The sequence below is a fragment of the Sphaerodactylus townsendi genome, linkage group LG13, assembly GCF_021028975.2.
Source record: "Sphaerodactylus townsendi isolate TG3544 linkage group LG13, MPM_Stown_v2.3, whole genome shotgun sequence".
Classification (NCBI taxonomy): domain Eukaryota; kingdom Metazoa; phylum Chordata; class Lepidosauria; order Squamata; family Sphaerodactylidae; genus Sphaerodactylus; species Sphaerodactylus townsendi.
This window is the reverse complement of record NC_059437.1, coordinates 35,610,193-35,626,126: the sequence shown is the minus strand read 5'-3', so window position 1 is coordinate 35,626,126 and position 15,934 is coordinate 35,610,193. Positions and strand designations below refer to the sequence as shown.

The 15,934-nt window shown below is 45.5% G+C and overlaps 1 protein-coding gene across 1 annotated transcript in view; it reads right to left on the bottom strand.

Moving 5' to 3' along the window:
• Positions 1–15,934, bottom strand: part of MSI1 (musashi RNA binding protein 1) — a 103,776-nt gene that overhangs the window by 4,144 nt on the left and 83,698 nt on the right. The window contains 8 exon segments of the mRNA XM_048514924.1: positions 857–919; positions 1,454–1,608; positions 1,740–1,808; positions 5,982–6,038; positions 7,995–8,075; positions 10,508–10,625; positions 11,648–11,730; positions 13,859–13,907. Of these exon segments, the coding sequence (XP_048370881.1) occupies positions 878–919; positions 1,454–1,608; positions 1,740–1,808; positions 5,982–6,038; positions 7,995–8,075; positions 10,508–10,625; positions 11,648–11,730; positions 13,859–13,907 (654 nt within the window). The 3' untranslated portion in view covers positions 857–877.

Below are 15,934 nucleotides of genomic sequence, written 5' to 3'. Positions count from 1 at the left end.
TGGGTACACTCTGCAGATAAAGGTGATGTCTCCCATGGTGCCAAACCTACTCTAGCCCCATTTTTTAGAAATCATTAGCCGTGTAGAAGCGGAGCAACCAAAGCACAGCACCCTGAATGCTCACACCCAACCAAATAATCCAGAAGAATACCAGAGCTAATGGTATCCAACATGAATGAGAGGTCCAGCAGAGCAGGCTACACTATCCCTGTTACATTCCAAACAAAGAAAATCCACAGGGTTGACAAAACTGTTGACATTCCAAAAGTAGGCCTGAAATCCAGCTCAAATGGGTTTAGCTAATTGCTTTCATTCCGAACTGCTGGAAGTTGAACAGCCACCACTTGTTCCAGCAACTTCCCATTAAAGGGATATTAGCAACTAGCCTATAAATCTGTTGGCTCCCACGTTAGTTTTCCTCCTACCAACTTGTCAAAAGCAGTCAGCACAAAACCTTGGTCAAGCAAGCATTAGCCACCTCTTAAATTCATCTGGCCCTCAGCATGTTGCTAAAAGCCATGAATGACAAGGGGCAAGTAAAGAAGGCGGTTCACACTTCTTCAAGGCAACTTATCAACATTCTCAGAAATTCAAAGAGGGATCTTGCAATATTGACAATAATATATGTACCATACAGGCTCACAAGAAAAGTCCTGCTGGATCTGATCAAAAGGGTTAGCAAGTCAGCATTATGTTTCCAGTGGCCAAATGCTTCTCAGAAGCAGGATATACGATCAACAATCTTCTCGTGCTGCATTCTGATCCAGTTGAAGTTTCTGATCTTCAACAGCATTCCTACATACAGTACATTGCAGAAGTCAAGCTGAAATGTTCCCATTCCTCTCCCACATCTTACCTCCATTCTTGGTTCACAATTTCAGTGGTAACCATTAGTGAAAGCTGTTGCAATCAAAGGCCCCTAAAAAACAAAAACAAAGCACTCACTGAATATATCTATGCTGCTTTGAATACATGAACATGATACAGAAATGCAGGACTACCAACAGTGCTTATAACCATAAGCAAATCTTTTATTCTCCACATTTTAAAGTAGCTTGCTGAATAAATATGAACATAAGAGCTACATCAATTCTGGCTGACAGCAGATGGCCCATTCTAAATTTGCTGAAAGCCAATTCTGACAAAAAGAATTCTTGACAAAAGAATTCTGACAAAACCTTTGCGATAAAGCCTGCGCACAAAAAATGCATGAAAAATATAGTATCGCACACATGCATGCCACAAAATTATGCTGTGATTGTCCCAATCATAGAAGAGAGGGAGGCAACATCATGGAAGTGACTTCCTTGTGTGTTTATTGTTCATGCAAGCAGACCATGGGCGGTTGTCAGAGATGGCTTTTTACATCTTGTAAGTTGAAGAGGTCAGGAGTTGAACCTGTGACTTTGAACCCAAAGCCTGTGCTCTACCCACTATATGACAGATCACTTACCCCTAGGCTGTGCCCAAAGCCGGTACTTGGGGCAGGACTTGCTGCACTGATGTAACTGCTGACTCCTGACTCCTGATTGGCTGCTCCATAAAGTTCTGCCATTGGCCCAGGACTGGTAGTGCCCAGGAAGCCACCGGTACGGCTTGGGGTGGAGCCTGCAGGAGGAAGCAAAACTAGTGAAGATGACAAAATGGTAGCTCTGCCCCCCCACCCACCCCCAACAACCCAGCACCAAGTTTACCAAAAGCCTACAAGGCACCCCACTGGGCAGCTAGACAACAGTTACCTGTCCCTCGCACCACAGCTGCTGCAGCAGCAGCTGCTGCCATTGGTCCATACGCAGTGAGAGGAATGGCTGGGGGAAAAAAGAGAAAGGAACAGATGTCAGAGTGAACTCTGGTTTCCCATCAGGTAAAGTTGTTTTCACCCTCTTTTTGAGAGGTGGGAGGTATAAGCTTAGCCAAGTATCCAAAGCACACCTATCAAGGCTTGAGCCTGCAGTGGCTTTTGAATTCTTGACTGAAGGGGGGTGGGGTACCCTGCTGGTCTGGCTTGCACGTCCCACAGTAACATATCTTGCCTCTTGGATGGAACATTCTGAGTTACAAAGAACAAGAGAGCCACTAAAGAGGGTTCCCAGACAACTCTTTGTGCAGCTAGAACTCATGAGCTTGAATGGGAGACATAACAGCCTTCTACCTTCGCTCCAATGGCTGCAACCTGTGCCCCCCCCCCCCCCCCCAAGATCTTCACAAGCTCTCTTTGAACCAACTGCCCTGCTTTGTATTCAGTGTTACTTGGAAGTGGCTTGTATTTGTTCATGAAGGCAGAGAATGCAAAGAGCCCATCTGCTGTGAAATCTCCATTACTGACCCAAAAGCTTAGTACAGGGATCTAGGCTGGCAGGTCCTCTAAGAAAGAGATACCTCCCACGAAAAAACAAAAACAAATGACCAGCCTGCAAGCCCCATCGCCACGTTGCTTCTTCTTCCACACCTCCACCCCGTCCTGGGAAATGACAGAACTCAGGCTCAGCCACCCCCCTTCCTTCTTCTCTGGAGAAAGCCTATTCAGCTACTAAGAAACAGGAATTTCTCAAGCAGTCTACTCACACACGAAGCAGCCTCTCTAACACTGATGCTAGAAAACTACTGCCTGCACAACTAACCTTTTTGTACAACAAGATGGCAAACCTATTTTGTTGTGAATGTGCAGGCGGGGCCACAGCATCTGACCCACTGAGACCCCCTCATGTAAGAAGCCACAGCAGGAAAACAAAACCCCACGTATGCTTCCCTCACAATAAACCCCACGTCGTCCAAATCCCAGAAGAAAGGTGAAAGCATCAAGAGTGAGGGGGGTGTTACGAAGGATGGGATGATGTATCAGGAAGCGATCAGCTTATTTCTCAAAAAGGGGGGGGGGGGAGAGACTGAATGCTAGGCACAATACACCAGGACAGCTGCAAAGGCTGGGGAAATGATAGCAGCAGGAGGAAAGCACCTCCAGAACTGGCACTATGCTGGACTGCAGAGGAAGAAAAGGGGCGGGAAGAAAAAGCGGAAGCCCTAAGCAGCCCCTGGTTGCCTTTCCTTATCCTCTACTGCCACAGGTGTCAAACTCAGGCCCCTTGAGATGTTATGGACTACAGTTCCCACCATCCCCTGCCATCATGATGCTGGCAGGGGATGATGGGAACTGTAGTCCATAACATCTGGAGGGATGCGAGTTTGACACCTATGTGCTCCATCGTATCTGGGAAAGTGATGCTCAGCCACATGGCCTTTGGGATCCTACAAGGTTCAGACTGGTCTCCTCTGCTTTAAAATCAACATGAAGCCACTGGGGGAGGGCACCTGGAGATTTGGGATGGTGTGTCACCGATATGCAAATGACACTGTGTTCTTACACTTCCTGCTGATCCTGGGGAAGCTATAGAAACCCTGAGTCAGCGCCTGGAGACAGTTTTGGAGTGGATGCAGACCAATAAAACTGAAACTTAATCTCAACAACACAGAAATGCTACTTATGAGCAGAAGGTTTGACCAAGGATTTAAGGTGCTGCTCATTCTGAATGGAGTTACGCTCCCACTGAGCAGGTCTGTAGTGTGGGGGTACTCTTGGATTCAGCCCTACTGTGGGATAAGCAAGTAGCGGCTGTAGCTAAGACTGTTTTTCACCAGCTTTGTCAGGCTGGTCAGCTGCAGCCTTTTCAGGTAAGAAAATATTTGGCCACTATGGTGCATGCCCTAGTTAATCTACATTAGATTTCTGCAATGTGAAGCTGCCCTGGAAAAGTGTTCAGAAACTTCAGTTTGGTACTGAATGCTATAGCCAGGACTGGAGTTGGTTGTAGGGACTGTATCACTTCATAAGAACATAAAAAAGAGCCTGATGGAACGGATCATAGTCCACTTAGTCCAGCACTCTGCTACTCGCAGTGCCCCACCAGATGCCTTTGGAAGCCTTTGGAAGCTCACATGCAGGATGTGAAAGCAATGGCCTTCTGCTGCTGCTGCTGCTGCTCCCGAGCACTTCAACTTTGGTGCATCTACACTGGTTCTCAATATACTTCCAGACACAAATCAAGGTGATGGTGTTGATCTTCAAAGACTTACATGGACCAACATACTTGAGGGATTGCATACTCCCTTAGGAATCTACCTGAACATTTAGAGGCCCTGCTTCAGGAGATGCCTCTGCCTTCTGAGCTTAGGTGGGTGGCTACCTGAGAGTGGGCCTTGCTGGTTGTGGCCCCCAAATTCTGGAACTCCCTACCCAGAGAGATTTGTCTGTTCCCTTTTGTTTCATTTCGTTTAGCATCCCCTCCTTCCTGACCGATGTTTTAATTGTTTCTAGATCTTTGTATTTCAGCTGGGTTTAATTGTTTAATTATGTGTGTGTGTTTGTGTGTGCAGGGTTGGTATTAAAATGTGATTTTACCATGTATTTTTTTATGTCAACTGTCTTGGTGGCCCTTGTGATGGCAGAAAGGCCAGATATGAATTCTGTAAATAAAAATATATAAATATTTCATTGCTATTTTTGATGTGTCCAGGAAGGACCACCAAAACATCTAGATTTCCTTCACTAATCTATCTCTGGAAAAAGGCAAGGGGAGTGCCACACGGTTCCCAGAACTTAAATACTATTGTACTTCTCTATGCCTATTAAAGGTTAATAAATAAATAAATAAATAAATAAATAATACTATTGTACTTCTAAGTGTCCCAAGGAGCTCAGAGAAGATTGGAATCCAGGACATACTGTTAAAAAATTATGCATTGCTTTGATGCTACTGAGTACTTCAGAATACTTCATGTATATTATTGGTTACCATTCTTACAACCTATGAGGCAGGTTGACATTATTGTCCTCATACTTTAGATGTGGGGAGGGCAAGGCAGAGCAAGAATCCCTTGACCGAGACCCCCTAATGAGGTGTGATTTGGACCTGGAATTTCTTGGATATCAGCTCAGTCTATTGACTGTTTAACTTTCACCAGCTCTTTTAGAAGGGAGCTATTTTGATGAAGTTTAGAAAAAAAGGAGGAGAGGACAGGAGACTTAATAGTGGTCTATAAAATCATGAATGGAGAAATTTGTCCTCTTTTATATCATACACGAACTCAGATTGACCTAGTGAAATAGACAGCCATTGGTACAAGACAGAAAAAAGAAACCACATAAAGCCTGCAGTTTAGATGGCTTTTACAGAATAATAAGGCAGACCACGGCGACGAGGCCCATCAGTGGCTATTAAATATGATAGCTAAAATAATGGATGGAGCTAGTATGTCTTTGACTATACAAGCAGAAAAAGGTGATTCCTGTTCCATCACATGAGCTTTAAGGCTTCTGGATGGGTGCTACCAGAGATAATGCGCTGGACAAAATGGACCTTGATTTGAACTCAGGATGGGAGTTCTCAAGGTAATCCAAATTCTTCCAGCATTGCTTTAAAAATACAACCTGCAGGATGGTGCTTTCATAGCAGTTCAGATCACTGATCCTCTTACTGGGAGCAGTACTTCAAAGTTTCTTAGGCCAAATGCCACCACTTGAAATTTTTCAGCTGGAGATGCAATGACTGAACTTGGGATCTTCTAATGAACTGTAGCCAGTCAGTTGTGCAAAGAAACAACCCCTCGATTGTTTTAACAGAAGGGAGTGAGCAGGTTTTATGCTCTGTGTGTCCACTTTAAGTTGGACTGGGGAAACAAGACATATTTTTCCTGAAGAGGGAGCGATGGTAGGGTAGGCAACAGGACAAACACTTTTCAATTCAAGCCGACAAATATCTTTCAGGTTGGATATGACTGTTTTCCTATCTAATGTGCATTTCCACTTCCCTCCACCTATCCCCACCCGACTTTGATGCCGACAGACAAGGAAATCAGAACCATTTGCAGACACCTCCCTGTTGCCCCTGAAGTGGAAAAGCAGTGACACTGCTGGAACAGCCCAAAGCCCCCCTGCTCCCCTCACACTTTTTTTTTGCAAGGCTTAGGAAATCAGCAGGACTGACCTGTGAGCTCAGGGAGGACGGGGGCACTCGGGAGAGGGGTCCGCTCTACACGGAATTCTAAAAATGAAAGGCAAGACAACTTAGGATGCTTGGTCAATTCCCCCTGGAGAGGGGATCCAGCAAAGCAACAGAGATGCAACAGCAAACAAAAACATTATGGATTGAGTAGGACATGGGGATCCTTTGAGTTACCACTTGTTCTGAAAGCCAGCCAGTTCCAAAAGCCGACAATTTCAAAAGGAACATGGGACACAATTGTTAAGTATTACTTCAGTTTTCCCATCTGAACTACATTTATCACAGGCTCATTGTGAATACAGTGAGAGCTGAAAAGCACTTTGCAAACAGAAACACTTCTAAAAGTAATAATTAAGAGGAGTGATAATTGGGCACCAGGCCTAAAGTTAAAGTGGGAAAGGAAAAGAGAGTTGAGTGCTGCATCTACCCATGAATTTCTTTGTAGGGAAATATGCGAAGTGTCAATAAAAGCTGTGTTGTGGTCTTACACTTTCGGGTGGGAGATCTATATTCAAATATCTGCTCAGTCATTAAGGGTCAATGGGCCACTCACTGTCTCTCACTGTAACCTAACTTGCAGTGTTGTTGCTAGCACCACAGTGGAGAAGAGAATGCTGTGTGCTACACCCTGAGATCCTTGGAGGAAGGGTGTGACAGATAAGGCAAAAACAAACAGGAAATATTTTGCTATAGAAAACCATGAGATGGTTTTCAAACTGTGTTCTGGAGAATCTTACAGCAGACAGACCAGCTTCCCTTGCCTCCGGAGGGTATGTTCTAGGGCAGCTATTAGACCAGCGCCCAAAGTAAACTGAACATACTCACAACTTGGTGACAGAGGCTCGGAGGATCCTCAGAGGACAAAGCAAGGGGTACAAGTCTGTAAGCCTTAACTTAGATCACCATTTGTTATTGTGCCCCCCCCTTTTTATACAGTGTTCAGATCATGGAACAAATTCTGGTCATTACCATTAAAATCTGGATTTCTCATTGCTGGAAAAGACAAGTCAACTCTGCTTAAAAGTAGAGCAACCTGTATGAAAATGGTAGCTGCTCATGTCAGAATTGATAACCCTGAAGAAATGTGATGCTGCTGTAAGGGCAACTTTTAGCTTTTGCTTCACCCATGCTGCTATGACGCTCTTCCATTACACTGGATGGTGATAACTTGCAAAAGCAATTCAGTTTGTTGCAGGGCTGAGGAGAGTCATAGCTCCCATTCAAAGAAATGGGGCTTATGCAGGCAAACTTGCTCCCATGTTCTGCTTGATTCTAACTTTGCTATAAAAACCCCAGATTTGGCTCTCTTCTCCTTATACATAGCAGTGTAATACAATTAAGAGCCTGGTCTGTTTGTTTGCTGAGTACTTTAGAGCCCTTACTTCATTTATAAGGTTTGGACTCCATGAGGCTTTCATTCATGAGCCTTGGAAACACCTGAGTTGTTGTTATTAATGCAGGATTAAAGAGTTTGCTTTGCATTCAGAAAGGTGGCAACTCTGCTTTGAGATGGGAGCTGAGGAGGAAAAGGAACAAAGGAGGAACGCAGTTGAGAGACAAACAGACAAGCTTGGAGGGGGCCCTTTCCAGAAACACCCAGCCTCAATGGACAATCTAGTCAAGAGGGAGTTAGATCAGCTTTTCTGGCCTCTGCATGGCTTCTTCCCTGCATAAGCTTTGGATTCTTTCGGTGACATAGGTATAGATTTTTTACAGGGTGGGTTCGGGGGTGGGGCTCAGGGGGCGGGGCCATGCCCCCACCCACCCCTGGGGGCCCCTCAAGCAAGCCAGACATGTAATGGGGGGTATGAACCCATGAACCCCCCTTGACCTACGTCCTTGGATTCTTTAGTCATCTCCCCCATCCCCTCCCTCCCAGAATGTGGAACAACTGGCAAAAAAACCCTCCAGGGATGCATCATGAGAGAGGTCAGGAGCCCACCCCAAGCACCAAATCAAATCTAAAGGAAAAGGCTGAGGAAAAGGAGAACTTACCAGGAAACTGATAAGTGTAGCCAGGCGCGATGCCCGTGTAACTCCGGCTGGCATAGGTGGCAGCCTGGAAGCCAGGGTAGCCTATTGTTAGGGGAAAAAATTAGTGTTCCTTCCTACAAAACAGATCTCAGTTTTTCGTAACATCTCTTCAGTCTAGGCTTGTTGATTTAGTAAAGCTGAACCAGCCAAAACCCCCCAAAAAAGCCATATTCGGCTTTTTTCGGGTTTTATTCGGAGCCGGATACAAGTTTCAAAAACCCTGAGCCAAATACAAAAAAACCTCAAAAGAATATTTGGGTTATTGGGGTTTTGTCCATGTAAAGTTTAAAGGGACTATTCCACATTGTGTAGCCGCTGAGAAACCTTTTAAAAAGGCTTGAATTTTTTTCCAACCTTCCCTCCTGCATTGCTGAAAGACCTATACTCTTTTCCATGAAAAGATTAAAGTGTGATCAGTTGTGGTATGGTGGAAGAGAAAGTAGTGTGCTTCCACAATAGAAAAATAGTCTTGAATGACTATGAACAGTATAATTCATTTTTAAGCACAGCTTTTGTCAAAGCCATTAATCTGTGCAGTACTAAACATGGTACTTTGATAAAAGAGAATTTATACTGCATCAAATAGCTATCAACAAAACTTTCCTTTTTTAAAATGGCGTCATACATTTCCTTTGTAAAAGGGCTGACATGAGGGTCAAGGGCTAGGCCTACAGGCCTTGTTTAACCTAGTTATTTAAAAGTTTCCAAAAACCCCAAACCCACACCAAATTTTACTGTGTTTCCTTGTTCCTCCCCTGTTCTGGTTTTGTAAAAGTTAAATAATTGGCTGTTTGTGCTTTTTAAGAGTTCTGATTTAAGACTATTGTTGTGACCAAGTTTGTTGGGAAATCCTTAACCTTCATAGTTCCAGGCAAACTCCAACCCCACCCCACTACCCACCCCCAATCCCCACAGACTCAAATGGAACTTCTCCCCTTTTTTTAGCTGTACCAATTATTTTAAAACCAGAAAAACCCAAACCCAAATTTTACTAATTTTATTGGGTTTTGCTCAAGCCTACTTCAGTCCCTTGTTTGTATGCAACCAGAACAAGAGACTGGAGGCCCTTTTGTCTTCTGTGGTGACACTCTGGATTGGAAGGGAAATGGCAAGGGAAGATGTTCCCACAGAATGAAGCAAGCAGGCTTTCTCCCAAGGTAGATGGCAGGACTCCCAGGCAGCCTTCAGATGTTGCATCTCTCACGTCAGAAACCCCATTGATGCTAGCAGCATCCTATACTATTCACTCTCAAAGAATCTTCTTGTCCTATATAGGTGTCAGCTCTACATAAAAGAGGTCTCTCTGCAAAGATGATGCTTAGCCCGGTTTTCAACTTGGATCTGCAGTCTTTGTATTTTCACAATTTGTGCCATGGGAGAATGAGAAATGAACTGACAGACCCTGTGACTTCAAATGGCTCAAAGAGGAGGCTGCCCAATATATCTCAGCATGACTCTTGCTTCCCTCCAATCAGCATTTGCTGCGCAGGAGAGAGAGGAGGCATGTCTTTTTTGCTAGACCTCTGTACCAGATGTGACTGACTCCTAACACAGAGCTGCAAAAGGCTCACCCAAGCTTGGTGGCAGCTATTTGATTATTCTAAACTCTGGGCTGGCATCTTGAGGCTCACCTATACCTAGCACATCTCTTATCGAGTAGCTGATGAGTTAATCTTTATACGCCCTAACAGCAAACCTTTAGGGGAGGATGGACAAAGGCGACCAGCATTTTTAATTCAAATAAGCAGCATTCTACAGCTATTTAGGAAGCCACATTTTTGCCCAAGCAGCAGAATACATGCAGTTCTCCATTCTGCCAGATGATGGTGGTGTAGGATCAGGATTACAACTAGATCGGTCCTGGTGGACATCAGAAACCAGAATTTATACAGCACAAACCTTACCAGGAAGCAAGCAACCCAGGCTGATTTGAGCAGGGAAGAAAGGTGGAGAGGGTGGCTGAGAGATCTTTTGTCATGCTTACCCAACATGCCAACTAGAGCATTATCATGGCTGCATGATTGCCCATGGCAGAGTGATGCGTCTTATTGTAGGGGCTACCAGAGCCCAAGGAATTCATTGGAGATAGTGATCCTACATGTTTGGGGCAAGACAGCATATGAAATATTAGTGATGGAGTGAATGATCTCTTATGAAACAGGATTACCTCCAGACACCTGTCTTTTTTGGAACTGTTTGGATTTGTCCGTCATTACGACTGCTTGGATTCCATTATTTTGCCAAGACTGATTTAGACTGAGTTCTTTTACATGGACTGTTATTCTACTGCTATCTTGTAAAACTATTGCTTGTCTTACAGCAAGTAGATGCTTATATTTGTATTGTTTTTGCACTGTTATGTAATAGAGATTGCACGTTACTTAATACGCGTGTATATTCATCAGCAATACGTGTTTCTTTGATAGCCACTGTACAGTGATTTGGGTTTCTTTTGCCCTTCTTTGTATGCTTACCCAACATGCCAATCCCAAGCATAAAGGCATCCATCCCATAAGGCATCACTCGGGACCGCCCCCTTGCAGAGCCAGTGGGGGACATCACTTCCTTTGGCTGAGCTTTTTTACATTCCACCTGACAAGAAAAACATAAAATGCAGACAGACTTCTATATGGATTTGCAGGACAACATTCCCCTCTCTAAAACCTTCTCTTTATACATATGTGTTGTTTTTTTGCCATCAAGTCACAGCCAACTTATGCCAACCCTCTTCAAGTCTTATGTGTGGTTTCCAGCTATTTTTGAGGCAGTTTGGCACTGCCTTCCTCTGCATCCTGCTCCTGATATTCCTTGGAGGTCTCCCATCCAAATACTAGCCAGGATCAGGGATGAGAGTATGTGACTGGCCCAAGATCACCCAGCAAACTTCCACAGCATGAGTGCAGAACTGAACCTGGGTTTCTCAAGTCCTAGTTCAACACCTTAACCACTGTATCGTGCTGGCTCTACTGTAGTCTTGAACGAATTGATTTACCTGGTTTGAAAAGGGAAGCACATTGCCAACTAACCCAGAGACAGTGGCATAGTTTCCAGGGGACGGGGTGGGGATCGGCGCACCAGGTGGACCCCTTGGGATCATGTGGGGGTGAAAAATCTCCCCTCCCCCCCCATCAGTTTGGCAGGGGCCGCTGCTGGGCGCCTCTACCCGGCCCCGCCAGGCTGGGCCGCAGCCCTGCCCCCAACAGCTTCCCAGCCGCAGAGGGCAGCGGTGAGGGGCTTTCCCCTGGCCTGAAGGTCCCGCGGGATCCCGCCCCCAACAGCTCCCCAGCCAGTCCCTGGGCCACAGAGGGACATGGCAAGAGACTTTCCCCCAGCCCAGGGGTGCGGTTGGGCTGTGGTGTGGCCCAAGAGGGAAGGCAGTGCACTGGGCCCAGGAGGTATAAGCTTTTTGGCAACTTCGGGGCCTATGGATACAATTGGAGTGGTCTTGCAGTTGCTAAACAACCATAACCCACTCAATAAAACTCAGTCAAGCAGTTGAGCCAGACTGCATGGTACACTTTGAAGGCCCTAGTGACCCAGACAGTTGGTGGTACTGCTCAGAGAGAGGGCCAGGCTTTCACCCCACTACTTCACATTCTAGCTGTTTCTATTACCATTTTGTTATTGATCTCATGGAAGTGGATCTCGCAGACTTTCTCCACAATATCTTCACTTTCGAATGTGACGAAACCAAACCCTAAAGAAGAAAACAGACTCAGCCTTGCTTATTCTGACTTCATAGAGACCTCAAGCAAAACCACACAGAACAGGTACCCAGACTGGAATCCCACCACACTCAAGTCCTGTAATTAGACCCAATTACAGTGACCTATATCCCAATGAAGTTACACCTCTGACTGGACTGTATCGCCTCAGACCACAGAGGTATGCTCACATTATTGAATTCTCATCATGCAGTAGAATTCACCACATGAAGAAAACAAGCATAGCATGGACAGAGATTGCAACCCAGCTCTCTCCCTACCCTGATATGCTAGCTTTCTGTAGCGAGTACAACAAGGCCTTTCACAAGAAATGTACAAAGCCGTAACTCCACTTGCCAACTGTCTTCAACCTGGTATCTTTTCCTTGCTCTGATGCCTCCCACTACCTTTTGAATGCCCACTGATGACAAAAAGGCATGAACAGCTTGTAACAGATGAGGAGGCTCAGCCAATCGGACAAATCAAACAATTCAGAGACTGCTTCAGCACAGTGGGGTTCTGTAGGGGACCACAGCTGCTCCCTTGCATCAGAATGAAGTCCATGAGCTGTCGCTATGGCAAAACTAACAAAGTTGCTCTTTTAATCTTGGCTGCAGGTATCACCAGCACCTAAGCTCTCTTTAAGCCTCAATGAATGGCAGCCATTTAGTACAGAGCTGGGAGCAAGGAAACAGGATTTGGAGGGAAGGTTGAACGGAGGAAGCAGTGCTGGGGAAAATAAAGGGTCAAGGAGTAAAAGGGCCAGGGAGAAGACATTGCCTGCAGTCTAGGGGCAGGAAAGGCTTTGTGTTATAAAGAAAGAACAGGTAGTGGGATAATGGAGCTCTGTAGTCTGGGGAAAATACTGTCAGCCAGACAGCAGGAATGAAACTTCATCAAGCAATTCAAAACTGTCATCAAAATCTAGCAGTATATTAACAGTGCCGGCCCCCACTTTGAACATGCAAAAGTGAGGTGGGTACAGCCCTCCTGGCCTCCTCGCGTGCCTGTACCACTTCAGAATGCAAGACAATCGATACGTTGTGTGTGGGGGAGATCATGCGTGAGATCCCCCTGGTTGAGGAGAAGGCAGATCTTGTGCCCAACTGTGCCAGCTCATGCCCAACCCAGCAACACAAAGAAAAAACAGATATCTTCCAGCCATACATTTGGAGGGTGGAGGGAGAAACTGACTCCATGGGAGAAGATCAAACTTCAGGCTTGTAGACTAACCTTCTGAATGGCATGTTAGCTTTCAGCCTGAAGGGTATGACATACCAAATTGATTCAGGGATGAGGGGAGAGATGGTTCTCACAGGCATGGAAAGTAAATATGATCACCTACTAACATGTACACATGAAATCGCTGAAAAGGTTAACTAAAAAGCCGGCAATCGTTTAAGGCAGGAGGGGTGTGCTTACATAGTAAATTATCCCCATGTGCAGATGAAAGGATGGTACCATCTCAAAAAATAGAAGCAGTGTCATAGATGAAGGGGAAAAAACTCTACATTTGCAAGCCAATCAAACGCTGGGAGGAGGGGTGGGTGGGCCCTTGGGACGTATCAATAGCCCTTCAAGTCAGTTAATGCCTTTAACACAGCATGCCTTCTCTCTCCCTCCTCCCCCCATTCTCTCTCTCTCTCACTCACACACAGGGGAGTGGTCTCAGCAGCTTGCAAGGCCAGGCAGGCTCCCCCTCTGTAATCAAACTATCAAAAAGGGACTCTGGGAAAAGGTGACCTGGGAGCAGCAGCCGGCCCCCATGCTGTCGAAGGAGGAGAGACAGTCTCAGCTCTCCTGTCAGCTTCCTGTGGGCTCAAATTACCCAGGACAAGGTAAGACATACACAGACTGCTGGAGCCACGTAGGTGATGGGAGGGGAAGGAAAACAGGGCTGTCTCCTCCATCGGCAAGTGTAGCTCACAGGATGCGGGTGGACAAAAGCCCTCTGTGCTGAGCAGGGACTGAGGTAAAAGGACACGTTGATGAAGGAAGGAGGTTTGAAGCACAGAGATAAAGAGGAGCTGTGGAGTAGGCATGTCACTGGGGTCTGGGAGCCTGGGAATGCCACAGACACACAGCCAGTGCAGATTTCCATGCCAAAAATATGGATCTCACCTCGGTGCCGGTTAGTCGTCTTGTCAAACATGAGCATAGCATCATCCACCTGCAGAAGGAAAAGGGGGATGGGCATGGAGAACTAAGGTTAAGAAAGGAAGACAACCGCTTTAGCTTAGCCAAAACAGACACTTAAGGCCGTTAGACACAGAGAGGCAGCTGCATCGAGCGACGAATTTCAACTATTTCATTCATTATATACTTTATGGGGGCTGGGGAGGTGCAGTTAGATATTTTTCCAGTAGCACCAAAATATCTTGAGCTGGCCCTGGAACAGCCTGCTTGCCAAGCCATCTACCAAAGACATCTGCCCACCTCTCTTCCTTGGTCACCTGGATCACCTAATTCCTGAGCTACCAGGGTTGCCCCAAGTTTCATTCCGGCACACAACAAAAAGGAAAATACAGGCACATGTCAATCATTAGGGCAAATTCCCCAGGCCTGAGACTCAGAATATGTACAGCCCAAGCATTTGCCACTACTGTGTGAAAATAATATGTTTTTAATGAGCAGGTTTATCTATATAATTCCACCAAACCCCATGCTCCTCAGGCTCCATTCCCAAAATCTCCAGGTATTTCCCAGTTTGGAGCTGGCAACCCTAGAGTTAATTCACCTAGCACAGAAACTTTCCAGCATCTCAGAGATCCCTCTTCAGCCCTGTACTCTTCATATTTAATTGGAGGACGGAGGTTGAACCTCAAATGCACATGAACAAGATATGCCCTACTTTTGAAACTACTGAATGTAATAATAACATAGGGCAGTGGTGGCAAACCTATGGCACTCCAGATGTTCATGGACTACAATTCCCATCAGCCCCTGGCAGAGGCTGATGGGAATTGTAATCCATGAACATCTGGAGTGCCATAGGTTCGCCATGGACATAGGGCAACTGAAAGGATCACAGCAATCAGGCCTACAGACTACTTTGCATGGTCCAACACAGTCTAACTGCTAATTAGTAATTTAATAGTTGGCAAATGGCCATCTGCATTCAGCCTTTATTTACATAAAACATGTATATAATGGATTGGAACTAGAGTAAGTTGTCCATCAAACAGAACAGAACTTTGTATTGTTGAAGGCTTTCACAGCTGGAATCACTGGGGTGCTGTGTGGTTTCTGGGCTGTATGGCCCTGTTCTAGAACACGGCCATACAGCCCAGAAACCACACAGCACCCCAGAACAGAACTTTCTTGCCCCTTTCCACTGATCTCCATGAAATGCTACCATTGGGAAACTCTGAGAAACAATATGAGGGGGTCTGCAGCTGCAAGAGGGAATTGCCAATTTAGTCTGGATCCAACTCCAGACTATGTACAATACATTTTGCATGAAAGAGCAAGAAAGAGCGTGAATGTATTTATTTTGAAAACCTGCCCTACTCAGCAGACAAAGAGATAATCCTACTGGCTCACACTTTCAGGAAAGTTGTAAAAATTATGGATAATGACTGCAAAGAACCTTAAACACTTGATGGATAATAGAATATGATATGTGTTATGGGAGGGGAGAGAGTTGACTCCCTCTATTTACTCTGACACAATCAATAAACAACTAATCTGCTTTGAGAGAAGTCCAGCATTAGGAAATAGGTTGATAGTTTAAATTGCTGGTGCTCTTGGCTTAATTCCTGAAATGTAGTAGTTGGGCCTCATGGCCTGAAACCAATGCTTAACTTCAGCACACTGCATCAAGGTTTACCATCGCCCCTCCAAGTTTAGAAGAGTTGAAGAGCTCTCATGGACCAGTTGCATCATTCCCTTGTGCAGGGCACAGAAATTGGTTTGCCTTAATTGAAGCCAAAGGACTAGTGGCAGAGAACAACTCAAAATAAGTTTTCTGTCTTTGAGTCAGGGTTGGTGTCAACTGGCAGGGCAGGCAAAGCTAAGGTTTCAAGACTGGTGTGTACTGGACAAAGCCATGCAAGGAAGCGAAGAAGATTATCCACTTTACCAGCAGGAATCCTGCTGGGAAAAGCCTAGGAGAGGGACTGAGAGTTTTAATAGCACAGGGCAGTTGGTATTCTAGCATTGTTAGCCCAATGGTGTCAGGGATAATTAGAGGTCTTG